This window comes from Montipora capricornis, chromosome 9 (assembly GCF_036669925.1).
Source record: "Montipora capricornis isolate CH-2021 chromosome 9, ASM3666992v2, whole genome shotgun sequence".
NCBI lineage: Eukaryota > Metazoa > Cnidaria > Anthozoa > Scleractinia > Acroporidae > Montipora > Montipora capricornis.
Window position 1 is genome coordinate 11,548,683 of NC_090891.1, and position 22,500 is coordinate 11,571,182.

Here is a 22,500-nt window from a genome sequence, read left to right on the forward strand (position 1 = left end):
TCAACCAATACTCCGTTGAGCAACAACCGAATGCAATTGTGTGGTCAAAGGAATTAGTCTTTTATTTTTATCTTTATTAACCTAACCAACCTAGTCAGAAAGAAATTCTCCATTCTCCATGAAAAGATTAGTCTTACTGCCATGGTGTATTGCTGCATCCCGGAGTCTTTTCCGAGGGGGAAGAAACAGCTTGCTCCAGAAAGCAAAACGTTTGTTCAACAACTTTTGTAACAGATTAGAACTGAAACTTTCTAGTTGCTTACAGTTTTTTTTTAATTCTCTTAACATCCCTGGTAACACCCCTAATTGATATGACATCAACACCTTCATGAGACAACCTCGAAACTGTTGTAGCTCGCAAAAAAATATTCATGAGAATCCCCTGAATTCCAGATTTGCTGTCACCGTTTTCACCATTGCTTTAATTTTATTGTGACGCAACGAACAGTAGAAAACCAAATGTCTATGTATCCATTTTTTAAAGACTCTTTACAACATCGACCAGTAAAAGGTTAAAATTCCGTACAATCCGTACTCATCGCTCCTGACATTTAGCGTTTAACTTTTCGATAAAATGTTTTTCCAAATAATAATAATAATAATAATAATAGAAGGTTTATTGTACATGTCGTCGCGTTAAACAACGAATCTCTTCTGTTAATTTTCCGTTATTTTTCCGTTACTTTTCTAGTATTTGAAAATTAGTTGTAAGCAGATCCACGCACCACTAGCCACCTCCACTTCGGTGAATAGTTGTTAAATATACAAAGAACCACTGAGTCCAATGTAAACTCATTTTACCTGAAGAAGGCTGGTTTCAAGTTTGCCAGCCGAAATGTAGTACCTTACTAAATGATCTAATCCAGTACGTTGTATCGGCTCTTACTCAAAATATTTACTTTTTCAACTTGTAATGAATTAAGACATGTTTACTAAAGATGTAGGAAGATTCTGAAGATACAAAAATTAAATACTTAATTGTTGCTAAAATAAACGTTAGTCATCATATTATAAAACGGCAATTAAATATAATTTTTTTCATATTAAACCATCATAACTATATTAAAGAAGCTTATTAAAGAATCTTACTCACTCACTTCACATTGCGCGCCCACCTTACTTCAGTCGCCATTTCCAGGGCCCCCGAAACTCCGGATTCTATGACTGTGTAAAGTAATCTGTTTCCATCAGAAATCAATGGGCTATATAATTCTATTTTGTATTGGAAAATAAGCTATGTTTATTAGAATTTAGAGTTTCTTATATTATTTATGTATGCGTTGTTCTTCCTTGTTCTCGAGTGGAAACGGAATCGTTTGTTGAACCATCTGCTCTTGGAATGGCAGCGAAGAGTACCGTCGAAATTGGGAATTCCTCGATTAACGGCTGAACAAAGAGGCAAGGCAAATCTTCGGCAAACATTTGAATACTGATCTCCATTTATCACAATCAGTAAAAAGCCTCTATCCATTGCCGTTCATTTCATTTTCTCGCTGGTAATAAAAATGCGTTTTGTGGAAGCAAGCTTGTGTGTGACATTTTAGTTTATTCTTGGTCTGGAAAGATTTAAAACTATAGAGGTCAGAAGGTCAGCTTGTGTTTATTTACAACAGTGTATTGCGCGCGCCTCACTGAAACTGTCTTTAGCTTACTTTATACTCACCTATTGCTAAGCTTTTTTACCAAATACCGAGCTAGCAGCGGATTAAACTATCTCGCCTTGTTGTTTCCATTGCGAACTGCTTGGGTATAAAATAAGTATGGGTTGCTTGGTTATTAATTAAGGTCCAGTTAAAAGTTCAAACAACTAAGTGCCACGCGTAGAAACTGTATTTCCCTCTTCAAGTCACTGCAGACGTAACTCCACGCTTCATAGAAAAGCGCTCGAAATGACGGTAATCTGCGGTTTTTCTGATCAAAATCCATTTATTTTCACAGGATAATCCTCCTCGAGGATCTTCTGAGTGTTTTTGTTTCCCTGACAAAATTGTTCTAATGTTTTCTCTCGAGTGCAAAAATAACTCAACGATACTTGCCCATATAGGGAAGTAGACGCTCCAAATTCCCGGATAACAACAACAACAACGACGGCGCGAAATGTAATGTGGGCGAGTAAGGTTCTGTTTCCCAACTTGTCTATATTCTAACACCTCTACCCACCTCCACGGAGGCATTACAAAAGGTCAATAAACCCCTTTTTGATTTTCTTTGGAACGGTAAAGGCGACAAGATTAAAAGAACAGTTATAATCAAGGACTACGATGAGGGCGGCCTGAAGATGATCAATATTAACGTGTTCAATCAATCTCTTAAAGTCTCCTGGATCAAAAAATACCTTGATCAGACAAATAGGGGAAAATGGAAATTTGTTTTTGATGACAATTTAAAGAAACATGGAGGTGAGGCAATTTTCTCATATAATCTCCATAAAGACGACATCCCTATGTTAGGGATAAGTAACCCATTTGTCCGTGAGGTCCTAGAAACCTGGGCAGAGCTACATTTTTCTGACGTTGCGACTATTAATCATGCAAACATTGGTGATCAGATATATTTCCCAGGTATAATTCCCTAATTCGAATAAATGACCGGCCCGTTTTCTATAAACATTGGTTAAGCCACGGTATCAGCAAAATTTCTCACCTGCAAGCCGAGAATGGTACCCTCCTTAGGTATGACGAATTGAGGACCGCTTTTCAAGAACTAAAATGGTTAGAATTCTATGGAGTTCTATCATCTGTAAAATCCTTTTTGAGGAAGCTGCAGGGATACTCCGATGCGCGTCAAGGAAACTGTGAAAGGAGTGACTTTAACTGAGCTTATCTCCAAACGTAAATAATTTTATCTATACTTCTCTTTTGAAGAAAAGAACTTCCCCACCCATCCGGAGCCAAGAAAAGTGGCTCAGAGACCTGTGTGCTCAGAATGAGTGTGATGTCAACTGGAAAGTAGCATACACAATTGCTTTTAACTGTACGCTTTCTACCAAATTAAGGACCTTCCATTTTAAGCTCCTACATCGAAGGATTGCCACGAATGATTTTCTAAAGAAAATCAGTCTTGTTCAATCAGATAAATGTTGCTTTTGTGAACATGAAACAGAAACTATTACTCATCTTTTTCTGCGCTGTTCCATAACACAAAGTTTTTGGAATGATGTTAAGCAATTCCTCTTTCAAAAGGACCTTGGAAATGATTTTGTTCTCACAGATCTTCATTTGATGGGGCTGTCTAATGTCCCTACTTATGCAGCGATTGATCTGGTCCTTCTACTTGCAAGATATCATATTTACTCTTGTAAATTAGGGGGAGCGTTGCCTTGTTTTTCCGTCTTTAATAGTAAACCGAGCACAATTATTCAAATTGAAAAACAAGTAGCTCTCCGTAGTTATCGTTCCACCTTCTTTAAAAACAAATGGAGGCTTTTTCTTCGTTAAACTTGGTTTGCTCGCACCTGGTAAGCCCCTAGGTCATATCCTTTTCTTTCTATTAATGTTTTCCAATTTTTTTTCAGCCTAAATCACCAACCCATCTTCTTCCAGTGGTTGACACCCGTTTCCTAAGTAATTCCAGTCTATTTGTTAAGTAACCGAATGGTTTGCATAGCATGTGTTTTGTACAGTCAATTTGTCATCGTTTTGTAATCTGAAAATACTCGCTCCGAATATTATAAATGAATGTATACCTTTATAGCAATAATTAATAAGATTGTATTGTAAGTTGTGCAAGTAAGCATTGTACTGTAAGTCGTGTTTTAAAAAAAATAATAAAATAAATGAAAATAAATAAAATAAAAAAAAAGTTAAAAAACAAAAATTTCAAACACAAAGACAACGTTGTGTACAAATAAAAGCGATATGAATTTTATTTCGTCACATTGACGTATGTATGTGAACAATATACCGACCTTCACTTGTCATTACATCATGCATGATCAATATCTTTTTCAATTTGATTGAACGTTGACCGTTGACGACAAAGGACAAGTGACATATTTGAATACTAAAGAAAATAATGATTGAACCATAGAAATACTGACCGGAAATGCGTGTGATTAGATGCCAACTCAAGTTTCACATCCAACATGAAGTGTCCCTTTAAGTCTAAGACTTTGCTAGCTATTTCCAACAATAACGTACGGATTAAGGTTAGAGTTATTTTTGGGTTTGGTAAATGCAGCTGTTTATCCTCACTTAAGGAGCAGAATTTGGGAGACACTTTGTGACATTAATTGTATTTATTATATGGCTTGTGTTTGTAGCCGATATAACGCGCGCTCTGATTGGCTAATTGTGACTGAATTGTAGGAGCATTATTCTCCCGTAATGCCCACGGGCCGATTACGGGCTTGCAAAAACAAAGCAAAAGGTAATTAAAAAGCCATATAATAAACTACTTACCTCGGTCGTTTTTGTACGGACCTCGCTGCGCTCGGTCCGTACTGCCACGACCTCGGGCCAATATTCCCCAGTACGGCCCTCGCGCTCGGTTAGTAAGAAGTTAATACCAAGACACGAGTGTTGTTGAAAATGGGGAGGAGAGCAAAGGGACAGTTCGTGACGCTTATTGAAATCCGCGTGCATCTAATTAGGGGCAGCATTCCTGGATATCCAAAGATGCATGGCAAAACACTTGGAAACAGTGGACACAACAAACACAGCAGGTGTCGTTCACAAAATCCTTGCAAACACCTTCAGAAAACGATAAAAGGCGGTTAAAACATAAAACCATCCAGGTTGTCATAATACAAAATATACCTCTGATCCAAATTGCCGAGCGTACATAATACAATACAGTTAACACTTTTGCAGCCACTCGTTTTATGGGCTTAACTTTTTTTTCCTTGAAAGAACCGAAAATAACCGATAATACGCCAAGTTATTTCGTACTATAAGTACTTTTAAATTTGTTCTTTCCTCTATCCTTATCCAGAGATTATTTCAAAAACTTGAAAGAAATGAATAGAATGGTTGTCTTCAAACACATATATCGGAAGTACGTCATGGATTAATGCGAACAATAACAATAATAATACGTGTTGTCCTTGTCAATGGATTGTTTCACGAACATCCATCCGAAATTCTCTCGAACCTCCGGGAGAAACTACGTTCTCAAAGGATCGTCCATTCTGATGACCATATACGTACATGGTTTGGTTCTGAAAAAAGTAAAGAATTGATAAATGGGTAATGCAGCGATCACCATCTTTCATTGCGCATGAGCCACTCATATCGCAGTTGGCAATAGAATGCACTATCCTATCAAGTTAAAATAATATCAAACTTGCTCAGTTAACACTTGAAGAAAGGGCATAAGGAAATTAAAAAGTTTATTACAGTCAAACCAAGTGAAGCGTACCCCTTAAAATTGCATTAATGAAGTGATTATTTGAAACTTGAACCCGCTAGTCGTTTCAAGAATGCAATAATGAATTGATTATTCGAATATTGAACTCGCTCGCTCGATCCAAGAATACGGCTAAATTCGCTAACGGCTTCCGTTTTCGAAAAATCAATTCACTGTTGCGACTAGTAGGTTTCAAACCTACTAGTCTTTTCTAGAATGCAATACTGAATCGATTTTTCGGAAACGGAACCCATTAGCCGTATTCTTGGATCGAACGAGCGAGTTCAATATTCGAATAATCAATTCATTATTGCATTCTTGAAACGACTAGCGGGTTCAAGTTTCAAATGATCAGTTCATTAATGCAATCTTGAGGGGTACGCCTCACTTGGTTTGACTGTAATGTGTGTTGAACACTGGAGAAATCAGCGGCTTGCTGAAAACAATACACTGACAGGTAGAGCGTGATTTTGTACATATGTACTGTGAAAACTGAAACAGAAATCAAATCAAACATTGGTTTTTGAAACATCAACACGAGACGGAGTTTCATAAGGATTTGGCGAGTGAGTACCTAGTGAAACACTTAATAAAGCGCGCCATTGGTTTCTTAGCATTAAAATAGGGACCATTCGATAAAATAGTGACTTTTGAAGAGAACAATTATTGCAGTTACAGTAGCATCTCAAAGAAAGAAGCCTTAAAAAATCCAGGCTTCAGATTCTGTAATTGAGATTGTCCGTATCTTAAAAAATACATTTCACTGCTCAATTCAAATATTACATTTTTCAATATATGAATCTAATGTTTTAAGAAGTGTCCAATGCAAAACCATCATCAAAAACGTCTTTTTTTTTTCTTTTTGACCGTGACATTTACACAAACATCTCATTCTAACTTCGCGTTCTCGACAGGACCAGAAGAATGCTATTGAACAAGACAAACCTGTTTGCGGACTTTAGAAATACCCCGGATACGCGAGAATTTTTTCCAGCAACCTTCCTTGTTCTCCGAGATTCCAGATGAGCAGCATCTTAGCTTACGCGGAATGATTGATTTTGGAATAGTGAAGACAAGCTGGGCCCAGATCAACTCAGAAAACCCGAAAAAAAGACACCACATCCACTGATCCCACTCCATATCGACGACACGAAATGCGTTTGTGAAGATTTGTACGATGACAAGCTGTAAAAAAAGCAAAAGATAATTTTTTTGTAATTTCAGTTTGTAAAAGAGGTCTCCGGAAATGTTCTTTATTTGGAGGACGGGATGGGAGAGTCAATAGGGACTTTAAGATAGTACACGACGGTAGACTGGGACGGTTAGATGAGTGTCATGTCACGCAAAATCCCCGTGACATTTGACCGTCGTGCTTCTAGGACGGTATGTTTTCGCCGGGTTTCTCGTCGTGGAATCTACGGTGAAAACGGTAGGAATTCATCCATACTTATTCGCACTATTTAGTCTTTTCGTTTATTATGCATTGAAAACTGATCACCCAATGGGTTAAATGTGCATTTGGTTGTGTTTGTCTTGATTTATCCATCGCTGAAATTAAAAAATCTAGCGAAATTCTGAGTTCGTTCAAAGACATCACTCGGCCACATCGCGGCTCAAACCAAAATTTGCTTGTTCTCAATGTAGCGTTATCCATAATCCACCATGACACAGGAGGAAAGCAGAAAAGAAAGGTAAAAGAGATAATTGTAGCCGCATTTTTTGTTTATGAACCAATTAGCCTTAGCGGATTTACTCTCGCTAGAATCCAAGGAATCTAAACAAAATGGTTCAAATTCCCAGTAAGATAAAGAGGATTCACTGATTCGTATTCATGGTATAAAATAAGAAATTCCTCCTCGGTAATTGAACCTTCTGCAAAAAAAATTACAAGAGAATTTCTCGCCTCTCCAAAAGACATGTTTATTCCACCGTTCTACGGTCGTGTTGGCCGAATCTTAAGTTAAAAATTTTCGCGCCTTTCTACCGTACTCGTACAAAGTTTCCGGTATACGCATCCAACCGTCCCAGCCTACCGTTGTCCACTATCTTAAAGCCCTTAATAGTGGGAGTAGGGAAGAGGCGATCCTGAAAATTTCTCTCCATACCCTTCGCCTTTTATATATGTGCCTGCAGCCTTGCCATCTTTCATATATTACATCAATGACCCTCCCTCGTCTTATTAACAAATAGATTCCATGTTGCCGTGCGTCTGCCGGTTCAGTAATAGATCAAAGATGACCTCAAAATGTGGCCATAACAAAAAAGTGGCACACGAGGCGATAACTGAGTGTGTCACAGATGTTCTTGCCACATGTTGACGTCATCTGTGATCTATTACTGAACAGACGCACAGCCACATGGCATCTATTTGTTTCATATAATAAAGAATTAAAAGGTTTTAATGACGCCAGCTATGCGTCTGTCCTCTAAAAGATCATAAGTGACAACCAAACAAAATTAGTGCATTATTGAGCTTATTATAATATATAGATTTAGCCAAGCCTAAAAAGCAGAACTCCCGGGTTATTCATTCTTGTAAGTTAACCTGGCATGAGCCTGCGATCCAATCGAAAACCAGTGCCTGGTCAGCGGTCAACTTTAAATACACAGCTGACCTCAATGCAATCTCGTACCCAGAGTCCTCGGGATTTTTGGTCAGCAGGTGAGCGCCCGCAGGTACTCTGGGATAATGGACTCCATTTTCCCAGAAAACGTGGGTTCCGGTAGTATAGCGCATGCTTGAGTTTAAACGGAAACAGAAAAGAGAACAAAAAACAGTAGAAATGGCGGGTTGAAAGTGTTCGAGAAACAAAAATCTTAACCTTACACAACACAAAAGAAACTGGAAAAATGACCATCGGCTTGCTGTAAGAGCGAGTGAAGGTGAAATTTCTGACGCTTTCGGTAAGTGAATTTTCAGTGTTTCCGCGTGCATTCCATCGTGCAGAATACTATCGTGTCAGCAACACGATTGACAATTTTTTGTGGAAACGACACCTGAATGGCTGAATGACTCTATGACTATGATACCTTCTGCGATGCAGGGATGGCGCAGTGGTGAGAGCACTCGCCTCCGACCAATGTGGCCCGGGTTCGATTCCCAGACTCGGCGTCATATGTGGGTTAAGTTAGTTGGTTCCCTACTCTGCATCGAGAGGTTTTCTCCGGGTACTTCGGTGTCCCCTGTCCTCAAAAACTAACATTTGCCTTAACTTGCGTTCATTGTTAATTTCAGTTTTCAGTGTCCCCAATTTGTGCTCCAGCACTAGAACGTCTAGAAAGACTTCTTTTCCTTTCCCTTCGACAAGACCTTCTTCCACGGATTTCTCCCCATAGAGGCTGATGTAATGTTTTCCCACGGTACTTTTGCAACAGCAACAGTAATCAGTTTTTAGCAGCGTGAGAAAATTCCCGTGCGGTATTAGACATTATTCAAACCCGTCGTTTTACTCTTTTTATGACTTATACATTTCTGAGGTAGACAAACCAAACAGCACAAAAACCAGTTTTAGATTTTGAATCTCCCTCCAAATTCTGGGGTTTCCCCAGTTTAAGCGATCAATCAAAAAAATAGTTTTAAGTCTCTCCGGGCGCTCAGCCGCTGACCAAAAACCCGAGGACTCTGGATACGAGATTGACCTCGATGAACTCTAAACTTGAGCCCGCGATATGGTCACGTGATACTGGTCACATTGGCATACAAGGAGGGGTGGACGTACGGTCGTATGCTGACCAAAACCAAACTTTCTCGCATAGATGGGTTACCACATTTTCTTAGCAATGGTACCCCGCGAGCGCGCCTTCGGCGCTCCGCTATAAATAGTGACTTCTCCCTTTTCATGCTTCTTCCTAACGATGTTTCCAAAATCGTTTTCATTCTTGGGAGTGAAATTTATTGCACAGATGGTCCAAACATCTATACGTCAAAACCATTTCAACATCCGGGAGGATGAGGGAGGGCCCTCCCATATAAAAAAGGGAGGGATGCTCGTCGGCAATTTTAAATTAAGCCCCTAAAGGAGACCAATCTGGGCGTGTCCCAGGCTTCTTTTTGCGCCTAAAGTAAATTACACATTTCTTCGCGCGCAACCCTGAAGGAGACCTTCACGGCTACATGGGAAGGCGTTTTGCCCCGAACACCCTACGTGAGACCAAAATCCGAAAATTACACCCCTAAGCGAGACGACGAGCATCCCTCCCCTTTTTATTAACTGAAAGTTTGCTCTTTCGAAGTAGAAGGTATTACTCAACAATCAAAGTGACAGCCCTACCTTATAGGCTTGATGAACGAATATGTCTTTCAAAGAGATTGATTGGTTCTTATTACAACATCTTTTCTCGTATGTGAACTCATTCCATTACTTACTGAATGCAAAAACGAATGAACAATCAGATAAATGACTGCTTACACTTTACTGGCAAAGTTACCTGAATACCAAATGTAAGAATCCATATGACGATAAACACGAAGTTCCTATCCTTAAGTTTTCCACACAGTAATCCTTTAAACACATTCCTGTCCTGCAATCTCCTACAGTTGATCTCATTAAAAAGCGTCATAAAGACAAATGTAGTGAAAACCATGGTACCATGCTGTGTTGGCCGACATACACTGGACTCGTCATATCCATTTCTCATGTCAAGAAAATCCGAGAAAAAAAACATCAGCACAAACATGACAGCCAGTTGATAAATGGAGTGAAAGATCACATTCCTAATCACCATCCGGGATACCAGTGGCTTGTGCTGACCGTAAGGCTTATGTATAAGGACGTCATGTGATGGTGGGTCACGTGTCAATGCAAGAGAAGCTAAAGCGTCCATGATAAGGTTCACCCAGAGCAATTGAGTTGCTGACAATGGACTCCGCTGCAAATGAACAAAAGATTCTTTAAAGCTATTATTTTTTCACGCTAAGAGGACAGGCAATCACAGAGTCAGCTCATATTATCAACAACAACTTGCTTGTGGAAAGTCGTTGGTTCGATCCCGCCTAAACTACAAACCATACCAACTGACAGCAAGTTACTGCAGCTGCGCAGCTGCATAGGTTGCTTCCGTCGCCATTAAAAACAAGCTCTTATGCCGCAGCTGTAATACGGGCTAAACATCAATTTTCACGCTTGCTCTTTCTGCGGAGGCATGGTTGTGCAGAACTCGGGTTCGAGGCCTACAAACTTTGCTATACACTGTCGCTCTTCCAACGGCAACCTTGCGATGGACTAACATTCCGTCCAGGGAGAAGAATAGAAATCCAAGTCGCTTCATGAAACTGAAAGAGGGATCAGCCAGAGTGAATAAGCAAGTTTACGACTTTGCCACTACTTACGGTGCTAGCAAGATAGAGTGGACGGGGATGGTGGTCAAGATCCTTGAAAGAAACGTTTAAGTAACCAGTGATTGGTCGAAATAGAAGTAAGCAATGTTCCAGTGAGCGCTAACCCCTAGTTCCGAATGATAAGACGAAGATTTATTAAAAATCGATTAACATTAACTAGAGTGTCGTTTATAGACATACCGTCGTGACACACGCTCCAACAACAACGACGATTATAGCTACCCAGGTGACAGTGAACTGGAACTGCAGATATTTAAGGATGCTCTCGTACAAGTTTCTTCCCCATTTAACAGCTTCAACGATGCTGGAGAAATTGTCATCCTGTAAGACAATATCAGCTGATTCTTTTGCCACATCTGTACCGGTCACTCCCTACCAGGTCAAACAATTCATTTCTTATTAACTGCGCTAGGCACCCCCTACGGATTATGTTAGGTATATGATTTTCTGAACGAAACCCGAGAAAAATATTAATAGTTGCATCTTGACACGAATATGAGCCTGACAGTCCGCGAGTTCCGCACAGTGACGACCGATGGCCAATATTGTCCGATCCTGAGTGCAAACAAAGTTTCTGGTGCCGGTGTCACAGCGGATTTGGACGCCCTAGTCCAGATCCGCTAGTGGATATGCAACCCCTTTCGCGCATTTGAACCCCTCCCCCCTCCCCCCAGAAAATAAGCGTTCTTTGATTAAGATAATTGTTTTTTTGTTCGGCCTTTGTTGTACGGAAACTCAAGTCTTTTCTTCCTTATTGGTAGGTTTTCGAGTTAGCCCCTAGCTATATCGAGTTGATTTTTTTTTACTGTAGTTCAGGGAAATAATGAAGAAATAATACAATGAAAATAGTAGCAAAGATGATTATAATCGTTAAATTATAAGTAAAGGATTATTGCTGCTTTAATTTTGTTTAAATCTTGAAGAGGGTACGTTTTTAACATTTTCAGGAAATTTTTGCCATAGATCAGCAGCTACGTAGTATATGGACTGTTTGCCTATATTTGTGCGTACCCATGGCTTGTATAGATTATTTTAAACTGCGTATCTAGTATTATAGGCATGACTTGCGGGAAAAATCTTCAAATATATCCGGTAATTCACCTTTATGCCATTGGTAAGTACCGGTAAGTTTCAAAACAAAGAAAGAAATTACATTTTCCATTGTGAGAATATCAAGTAGATTCAGCAATGATAAAGCGCTTACAGTATTTGGTCCGTAAGATGTAGCGAAGGAAATCAGTCTGACAACATGGTTTAATTTTGTTTTCAAATTTTGAAGGTGTGTTTTATAAGTACTTCCCCATGATAGAATGCCATATGATATTATAATATAGTTGTTTCAAGGATAAGTAATGCCGTAAGATTGATATAATCTCTGTATTACACGCGATTCTTGACTTGATGTACGAAATTTGTTATTTCCAGTTCAGTGCATCATCAATTAAAACACCTTGGTATTTAATATGATCTTTCCTTTGTAATGAAAAGTAGGATCCATCTCTATCTATTGGAAGTTGGATGTTAACTACACCATTCCTCTTTTGTGGCGACTTTATGATCATAAAAGTTGTTGTTTTTTCTTTATTAATTGATATATTGTTAATGTCGCACCATTCCTTGACTTTACCACCATATCAAGTTCCACCTGTACGCGGACGATACTCAAATGTATTTGACCTTTGAGTCGTCTCCTGACTCATCTGAGATGGCCAAAGTCATGATGGAAGCTTGTGTACTGTGACATCGATACTTGGATGACAGCCAATATGGTAAAGATGAACAGAGACAAGACTGAGTTACTTGTCTTAAATGGGCGTCATCACCCACTGCCTCCACTAACTACCATCTCAGTCTATGATGAGGAGATCAATAGATCAACGAAAGCTAGAAATATTGACGTAATTTGTGGTTCATTTATGTCTATGGAAAATCACATTATGGCTATTTGCAAGGCTGCGTTCTACCATCTTCGGAATATCAGACGCATTAGGAAATATTTAAGTTCCCAAACGGGTGAAATGCTTGCACATGCGTTTGTATCCTCTAGATTAGATTATTGTAACTCACAATTGTATGGTCTACCAAAGGAATCAATTAATGGCCATCGTTTGGTTGACGTTGGTTACAAACTTGCCAGATATGGTTCAATGTGTTGCGATTCAAACACAATCTTAGAACATATCTTTTTAGAAAAGCTTTTTACTAGATAATTTAATAATTTATTTACTACTGTTAGTCGGTTGATTAGTTAGTTAGTTAGTTAGTTAGTTAGTACTGGGTTGTATTTGCATTAACTATTATAGTTGAGATAATTTTAGAATTATGGTAAAGCGCTAATGGATAGCAATAGAAATACCGTAGTATAAATAAAGTATTATTATATGACTACTATCCTTCTCCCTTCTCTGCTCTTCGCCACTACCTGGAGACAAGATATGACATAAACATAATTACCATGGTTAGACCCACGTCAGCGGTCTTCAGGACTTTGTCATCATTCACGCCAGATGCAGTCACAGCAACAACCTCTCCGTTGGGAGTGGACCGAGTGTATTTGATGTGATTAATGAATTTCAATCTCTCCCCAGGACCAGCTGTTGCTAAGATACGCATCTCATTAGGCCACCATTGATCAAATGTGTTTTGATCGACCTGTTATGTCAAAGAAAATGTGTTGTTATTTGGGACAGGCCATTATTTAGAGGATAGGGAGGGTTGGTGCAAACAGGGAGAGGGTCGTGCATGGCCTCTCACAGTTTGCACAAACCCGCTACCCGCCCCCTTGTAAGTAGATACTTTAATTTATCCATAAGATACATTCTGTGAGGTCTACAAAATAAATTTTCAGAAAGAATGGTTAAGCGGAGATCTTCAATTTAGTTGCAGCAACAAACTGAGCATTGCAGGAAACCTCCAAATATTTAGTTGAATATTTACTTACGTTCTTAAACCTTCTGCTGTCGCATCCAAAAAAAGAAAACTCTTTAAGGTTCCAATCTTCTGTTGGGGCCAACAGCCCGCTCTTGGATCCAAATGAAGCTGCTGAACTCAAGTTGTCAGCGGTTACCATACAAACTTTGATTCCTGCGCCACGCAAATCTGAAATTGCATCCGGAACCTAAACAAAATACTAAACTTTAATAACCGGCCAAGTTCAAGAATCCTGACCGTTTTTTCGCGCAAAACGTAGATTAATTGTTGTCAAGGGGTGCATAATTTCGTGGCGCATTAAAGGTCTTGGCCGAATGAGACTAATGATTCAGTAAGACTGCAAAAGTTGCATGTTACACTTCCTTGAAAAAAAACGTCTTTGGAAGACAGTTTAAAGCTGTAGTGAACCACTAATAAAAGCGCTTGCGTCAAGAGAAATCATTTACCTGTTCTCGGATCGTTTCTTCGATGCCAACAAAACCAGTGAATATTAGATCTGACAATATTCTTTCATCCTCCCACCCGTTGTCGTCTGTTGAGGTAATAAGAAGATCCTAATCATTACGACTCAATATTGCTAGAAATTTCAACCATATATGGAATGGATCCTTGCACTAAGACGGTTTTCTGAGTTCTTAGGAAGCCCTACAACTCACCCGGAGGCGATGAAAAATATTTAGAGGCCAAGCAAACTATTTCAATTGAAGGTTTTCTTTTCTCCAAGTGTAAAATCTTCCTCCTCGTGTTGTCTCTATCGTCCTCGTCGTAATTTTTAGTGCCGAACGAGGTGAGAGCCATTTTTGTACAGCGAGGTAGTAAATAACTTGGTGATCCTCTGCAGTACAACTTGTATCCAGTTCCAGCATATTTGTCGTGAATCACTGCAACAGCAAACTCCTCAGTGGGTGAGACTCCTTTTGGGCTCACACTCCTGTATACCAGTGTGTCCTCAGGATATTCGTCTCTCCATATTTGGTAAGTTTCACCCATCTCCAGAATAAACTGTAGTAGAGCACAATCAATGCTGTCACCAACATGTCTTGGGAGATTATCCGCGTCCTCACTCTACAAAACAACAGTAAAACAGCGGAAGGATTAGCAGTTAAACTTGACAAACTGATGTAATTTATCATGCAAAGAAGCTGTAAGCCAGAATTTACTCCAGTGACGATTTTGCGATAAGTCATTAAGCAAAAAGCTTTTCACTCAGCCAAATGACAAAATAGTGGAATGGGTACCGTCTGTTTAAATAAGAAACAACACTAATCGTTGACAGTAATAGAAAGGTAAAGGTGGTGTCCCAGGAAGTCTAATGGGCCGCTTATATAAGTGATGACAAACTCAACTAAGATGTACAGATGTTTCAGAATTTGTTAGTGAAGACGAACTTTAGAAATTACAAATAGCAAACAAAGTTCTTTCCATACAGCACCGTTAAATCGACTGACACTGAAACAATTTCATGACTCATTCTCTAATCCTCTGATTGATTGTTCGCTGGTCCACTATTTCCTTTACCTCTAAAGAAATTTTCATTCCAGCTCTTCACAAAAATCAGCAAACCGTACGCGAAGACATACATTGACGAGTCTAACACACCTTAATATTTGAAGAATAGCTTGTATTGACAGTGATTCCTCTGCAAAGGTCATCAACAAGACCTTGTTCCCTTAGATTTGCTTTCTTGTATCTTTTTAAGCCCTGGAAACTCCAAAACGGCTGTTGAACAATTGTTCCCTCCACTACTCGCTTTCTGCTTTCAGACTAAAAAGAGCAAAGTCAAATCTTTACTTTTTTCCGCTTGGAATTATGAAGAGTAAATTATAAAGAAAAAATTTCTTGGTATTTTCGTAACTAATCAAATTATAATATGCGTGTTGAAAATTTCTCCTTCCTTCACACGCCTTGCGCTCCTACGTATTTCGTGTACTTACAGATTCGTCCACAGTCTCGATACCCACAAGTCCAAGCAGAGTTAATTGTGACGCTACATCTTCTTCGTTTTCCCATTGTTGTGCACTTGTTTCCCCTACAAAAAAAAGGAGAAACATTTTGATCACCATCCCAACTTCGTTCCCAGGGTCTCCCTTTTCTACCTCCCTTCTCGTTAAGAAAAGAGACCCTGGTTGTGGCTGGTCACGTGGCACTCCTTGACAAACATTTTCCCACTGGGGAAGGGTTTTAGTTATATTTTGATCCCGCAACTCGCAATCGTTTGACAAGGCATTTTCAAAATATATTATCTTTACCATACAATGTAAGTTTCAAAAAGGCAAATGCTATATACTATACTATATACAATTATAAACGGTCACAAAAAAAATTTCGTTAGCAGTTCAGGTTGCTTCTGCAGAACATACACAATCATGAAACAAACACCACACACTACGTTTGCTTGATAAAATGTCTCTTTTATTTTACCGACGCTAAAAATATATTTCACGATTTGTGTTGTAAACACTAACTAGCAAGCTGATTGCAGTAAAATGATAAATAGAACAACGACAATTTACGCGAAGATGCTGAAATATAAATAATTTAAAACTGTCTACTCGCTGTACAAGCTTGCGACTTAGGAATAACTTTCTTTAACATTTAAAAGCAAACCGAAAATCAAAGAACAAAATAAAATACCTACACATGCTTACACAGTTTGATTTGAGGATGATTCGTGACATATTTAAAATAAACCACAGGCGCCCCAAGCTCAGTGTGAGCATGGCCGACAAAAATATAAGGGTTAGTATGGGAATCCAGATAAAAATCTTAAGAAGATAATTATATGAAAAAACCCTCAATTAAGGACGTTCGCGCCCAAAACGTTCCCACGTACAGATTTTTTTTAAACTTGCCACGCAGAAAGGTAATGATCTACTATTGCCAAAAAGGCAAAAAAAATGGGGGGTCACCGAGCTCGTTTTCGAGATCATGAGGCGCATTTTTAGAAGATTGCGTTACTTTAAGACGATCTTAGCTTACAACTGTCAGCAATAAAAAAGCTACATGAGTGAAATTTAGATCAGGTAAACGTACTCAGTTCAACATAACTAATATAACTAAATTAACCTTTGCAGCTGATGTCTTTTTTTGAAGTGAAATAGACTTTGAAAAACGATACATATTAGTCTAAGAAAGAAAACTTCGGTCGCACGAGAGCATAAAAGGCCAAATATTTGTAACTTCTCACGTACAGATTTTTTTTGTTTTTTGTTAAAATGGACAAAATCAAGAAAGGAAGTGATCTACGGAAAGAAAAATGGGGGTCACCCAGCATTCAAGAGAGTAAAATCGCTGCGAAGTTCTCAAAGCGATTGTCTATTCGCACTGTCACGCCATTGCGTGACATTTCCGAGAAGACCTGGGTCCACAGCTAAATGGGAAATGATACCATTTTTTAGATGTTAGAAAATCCTAGGAGAGGCAGGCAAGCAAGAAATTTCGAAAATTGGAGTTGGGTGTCCCTGAATGAACATGACACCGACTGATCGATCGCCGAACATGTTTGTTTCTCACAGATAAACGTTTCACGTGCTTTCTCGCACGACAAAAGCTTTTCTCCGCAAACTATTAAGCATTCTTTGTTATCTCTCAATTCGACTGATCTTGACCTTTTTCAAGGAACTTTGAATCCGGACCTTCACACGCGCGTACGTGAAATTCGAAGGACGCGAGTTTATTTTCTGTTCCGTCCGATCTATTAGACAACAACTTTTTTACTTTCACGTCGAATTCTATGTGTAGTACATAAAACACCTTGCCGTGAAACGTTTCGATGGTCGTCTCACGCCTGGCCACAAAATCAGATAAGCAGGCCTCACTGCCACCCCTCCCTTAACACATATTTGGAAAAGCACCCAGATTTTGGGAGCCACGTGACCAGCCACAACCAGAGCCTCTTTTCTCAACGACAAGGGAGGCAGTGAAGAGAGACCCTGGAAAGAAGGTTGTCACTATCCCTCTTTCCATGCATTTAAGTCACAAAATGTAGAAAGAGAAAGATGAAAGAATGCATTTTTCTCCGAGGGTGACTTCAAAAGATTCCCGGGAAAATCCCAGTGCTCCTTTGCAGTTTAAAGGGGTTTAGTTTCCAGAGAAACTGTAGTGCTGCGTCGGCGGGGAAGTCAAATACAGAAAAGGGTTTTTCAACTGAGTTGATAAGGTAAATTGACCACCGTAGACAATGAAGTTTGAAAGCTGAAGTTTCGAACTACGGTAATACGAGCAACAAAAACGTCCAACTTGTCTCGCAACTTTGCTGCGAAACTAGTCGCCTTAGAGTGGTAAAACGGGCAGCATTTTGGAGATTTTATTGCAGAAAGTAGAGCGGACTTCTATTTTCTGCAATACGCTGCAGCAACTTGCAACATTTTTTTTTTGTGTTGCGAGACAGGTTGTGCGTGGGATGCAAAACGCGCAACATTTCTTTTCCACTAGTTTCGCAGCAATGTTGCGAGACAAGTTGGACGTTTTTGTTTCTCGTATTACCGTAGCTTTAGCTTTGACGAAAGGATAACACTCCAAACTCCTTTCAATTTACCGTATCAACCCAGTTGATAAACCCCTTTCTCCTTTGCAGGAGTAGAACCTACGACCTAAAAGTAGTTTGGATGGCCAACCACTAAGCAATAGGAGACTCGAGGGAGCATAGTCATAAAACTACGTTAAATCAGTTCTGATATACTGGATGAATTGCGATCGTTTCACTAGGTAGAGTTTCCGCTTGAACTGTAGCCTGCATAGCGGGCGTTTTGGCGAATTTTAGACGCCTTTTTCTACCGGAGTTGACTTTCGAGTGATCGTGTTGAATTTGGCCGTGCGAAAACCTGGACCGAAGTCAAACGAGAACATGAGGGAGGGGGGGGGGGGCGAGGAGAAGGAGTGAGAAACCGCCTGCAATCAATCCCTCAACATTTTCGAAACTTCAATTCGCCCCACGGACGAAGAAAATATCGTTCCTGATTGGCTGATAAAGTGTAAAAAGAAATTCGCCTGCCAGTCAAAATTTACCGCTCCCTTTCATAAAAGTGTAAAGACAAAACAGAGCGGAAATCTTGCCAAACTTCCTTGCGGTAGCTTGGATTTTCTGGTGTTCTCAAATAAGAGCAGAAGGACGTAAATCGCTAATAAATGGAGGTCATATTGTGGCGGTCCCGTTCCCAAGGGATTTGGCAAAGCTTCATATTTCAGCTTTTTCCACAGGCGGCTCAGACTCAGAGGGTAAAAAATTATAAGCAGAGTTAACTGAGTAGAGTGTGATGTGAAGTGCATGCTAGATTTCAATCCCATACGAACCATGTGAGCGTTAGCCCTACAGATGGAAATGGGCCCACACAAGGACTGAGAAAAACTCTGACCAGGGTGGGAATTGAACCCACGACCTTCGGGTTAGATCTCCGCCGCTCTACCAACTGAGCTACAAGGTCAGACGGGAGCAGGCCGTGGGAAGTGAAGATGTTAAAGTCACGGCAATGAACATGTACAAGTACAAGGAAAGGTTACGTTTATACAAACGTTGGCCGTGTAGCACTTATATTTTAAACAGAGTTAACTGAGTAGAGTGTGATGTGAAGTGCATGCTAGATTTCAATCCCATACGAACCATGTGAGCGTTAGCCCTACAGATGGAAATGGGCCCACACAAGGGCAGAGAAAAACTCTGACCAGGGTGGGTGGGTGGGTGGGTTCGTATGGGATTGAAATCTAGCATGCACTTCACTTATGATTGGTCGGGAGTTGACATCAAACCCGTGCTCGTCACACATGATTGGAAATGGGAGGTTTCGAAAATGTTGTGGGGATGGTTGATGGCGGTTCCTCGCTCGTCCTCCTCACCCCCTCCCCCTGAGTTTGCTTTTCTCGTGGCCATGATCACTCGAAAGTGAACCCCGGTGGAAAGAAGCTTCAAAAATTCTAGGCTGCGTAGCTGGTGGTATTGTTGGCGCCCCTCCCCATTCTCCACACGGCATTTGCCTGTCGCGCCAAAAATACCGCCAGCTACGCACGTAGGCAACCCGAACTAAAAACACATTCGCCCAAACTGAAAAGGTGTTCGCCTGGACTATTCTATGAATATGATGAGAAAGAAATTGGTAAATAATTGATAGTAAGTGCAAGTACGGCCTCAGTTTCGATGATTGGTGCAAGAACTGTAAACACGAACTTCGTGCAAAGGTCGGCCGGTATACAACCATCACCACCACGAAATGAATTTCCGTTGCTCTTCGTTGATTTTCTTTAATTAATCTGTAAAGTTATAAATGCGAAAGTTGGAATTGAAAATATTCTCGATGTTTCGTGTTACGTGTCTGTAAGGCCATTGGTCGAAACATAAAATTTCCATAGGTGATTACTTTACAGTAACAATTTAAACCTCTACCTTTTGTTCAAATTTTTCATTCCTTGTACTTTGAAAGTTTTTTTTAATCACATTGACGTCATCATCAGTAAAGTCAACAAAATGCTGGGCATGATCAAAAGAACTTGTACCAAAGAATGTGATCAGCAAACATTAATCATGATTAATAATTTTATACAAATCTCTTGTTTGATCACAGTTGGAGTATGCTTCTCAGGTCTGGTCACCTTTCACTAAAGAAAAGATCACTGCACTTGAGCGTGTACAAAGACGCGCAACTAAATTCATTCTGAAAACTGACTTATGTTATCCTGAGAGACTTGTCAAACTAAAGATTTTACCTCTAGAGTATAGAAGAGAGATACTGGATCTTTGTTTTTTCTTTAAATGCCTGAAATGTTATATAGATTTTAATGTTTCGTCATATGTAAATTTTAAGACAACCAAATATAACATCCGAAATAGTGAAGCTACGCTAGTGAAAGGCTTTATTAAAAGTAATGTCTTTAAGTTTTCTTTTTATAATCGTATTGTAGACCTGTGGAATTGCCTACCACTAGACATCAGAACAATTGAACATCTCTCATCATTCAAGAACAGTATAATTGCTGTATGACATATTGTCATGATATTTTACACTATTTGTGTTACATTAAGGCAGTTTATTTTTATAAGGAATCCTTGTATTCTGTGTAAACTGTTAATTTATCTTCAATTTGTATTATGTGAAGATCTGTATAATTAAAGTTGAGTAAAAGTAAAAAGTTAGGCGACACAATAGAGGTGGCACAGGGTTCGCAGAGATGTCGATTCCACATACCTTTCCTATATGGGTATGTCTAATCGAAATAGTTTCAATTCAGGGAAAGATTGTTGTGGTAGTTGGTCTCTATATGTCTATGGATAAACTCTTACCAAACTGTTACTAAGGGCGAATGAATTTTCAGTTCGGGCGAAATGACCTGCTTTCAACTAGATGTACTCATTCAGAGATTACTAGTCACTGTTCACCTACCAAATTGATAGTTATGTCTGTAAGCGAGACACATCACTTTCAAATGACTTTTCTCCTGCATGTGCTTGATGACTTCGTCAATTCTCAATTTAGCTTCAGGAATAAATCTGCCAACGCTACCATCCTGCCGCACAATCGACGTACAGCGTTGCAGAATGTCTGGTGCTCCTTTGGAGTAGATCTTGAATCCTTGGCCATCAGGGATCACTGTAGTCATTGATTTACGTTGCGATGAAAAGTTAAATACCTTAACAAACAACTCCTCAGGGTGATTTTCTCTTATAAACGGATAATACTCGTCCAAGTCAAGGGCGAACTGGAGCAGAGCACATTCTGTCCTGTCCCCAACCTGTTTAGAAGTACACTGCGGGCCTGACATCTGCAAATAACAAAGAAGAATCAACCTATGACTTCATTTTTCTGCCTCATTAGTGCAAATTAAAAAGGCATGATTGTTTATATTGCGAATCATCAATAAAACATCACGAGGTATTTTAGGGAAAATTTCCAAATAAAAAGAAAATATGAATTTACGCTGTATTAATGAGAAACCTCGTTCCTTACAGGCCTGGACACCGCACGTATTTAGAAATGAATTTGTCATTATTATTATCATCATCATCATCATCATCATCATCATCATCATTATCATTATTATTATTATTATTATTACTATTATTATTATTATTATTATTATTATTACTATTACTATTATTATTATTATTATTATTATCATTACTATTATTATTATAAATATTATTATTACTACTCGTTCCATGCCTCAGTAAGGTCGCTTGGACCCAGGGTTCGTCGCGTTTTTCTTTCCTCTACGAAGCGTTGTTCTTTTGCTTACAACAAACTTATGGTTTTTTCTTTCGCAATCTCGTTTCGCAAGCTCTTTTCATTTTTCGCTAAGACATAACATCCGAAAAATGGCGCTTTGGTATTCCCATGAACAAGCTGAAACGTTTGTCACTCAAAAAATACTAAGGGGGTATTACGTGAAAACTTTTCGGGCCCGAAAATCCAGTTGCCAAACTGCAATCTGCTTATTTTGAAAAGATGATCCTTCAACATGTTTTTAATGTAAGAAAAACTAAGAGGATTGCGAAGTTTGATGGCTTAGAACCTCGGCGTTGCGAAGATATAAAGGGAATTGTGGCACCTGAAATAGGCCGGAAAAGTTTCGGGACCTTTGAGAAACAGGCCACAGGACGAACTAAGACCAGTATGAACTTGTACCGTCTATATGTAACCAGGATGAAATGCTTGGTGCCTGGCTTCGGGACGAAATGATATCTTTTATGTTATTTATCGCTGACCGGCAAAAGAATACAGGAACAGGCTTGCAATTTCTGACCCCGGATTGAGATTTGTTAAATTCAGACCGGTACGAGAGTTTCTCGTCTCGGTCCAGAAACCGAGACGATGTCAGACCGGTCTAAGTTCATTGCCAAGCCGGTCTCATGTGAACTCAAAAAAAGAAATGTATGGAGGCCAAAACGAACTCATGCT

General features: G+C 39.4%; 1 protein-coding gene across 1 annotated transcript in view; it reads right to left on the minus strand.

Annotated features, from left to right (window-relative positions):
• Nucleotides 1-3,841: 3,841 nt before the first annotated feature.
• LOC138015033 (plasma membrane calcium-transporting ATPase 2-like) overlaps nt 3,842-22,500 on the minus strand; it is a 26,260-nt gene continuing 7,601 nt past the window's right edge. The window contains exons 2-12 of the mRNA XM_068861929.1: nt 20,986-21,364; nt 15,550-15,644; nt 15,215-15,379; nt 14,272-14,680; nt 14,062-14,147; nt 13,626-13,802; nt 13,139-13,336; nt 10,865-11,056; nt 9,775-10,215; nt 6,292-6,531; nt 3,842-5,158 (exon numbers count right to left, since the gene is read on the minus strand). Coding sequence (XP_068718030.1) covers nt 5,048-5,158; nt 6,292-6,531; nt 9,775-10,215; nt 10,865-11,056; nt 13,139-13,336; nt 13,626-13,802; nt 14,062-14,147; nt 14,272-14,680; nt 15,215-15,379; nt 15,550-15,644; nt 20,986-21,364 — 2,493 coding nt within the window. The 3' untranslated portion in view covers nt 3,842-5,047. The remainder of the gene's footprint in view (nt 5,159-6,291; nt 6,532-9,774; nt 10,216-10,864; nt 11,057-13,138; nt 13,337-13,625; nt 13,803-14,061; nt 14,148-14,271; nt 14,681-15,214; nt 15,380-15,549; nt 15,645-20,985; nt 21,365-22,500) is intronic.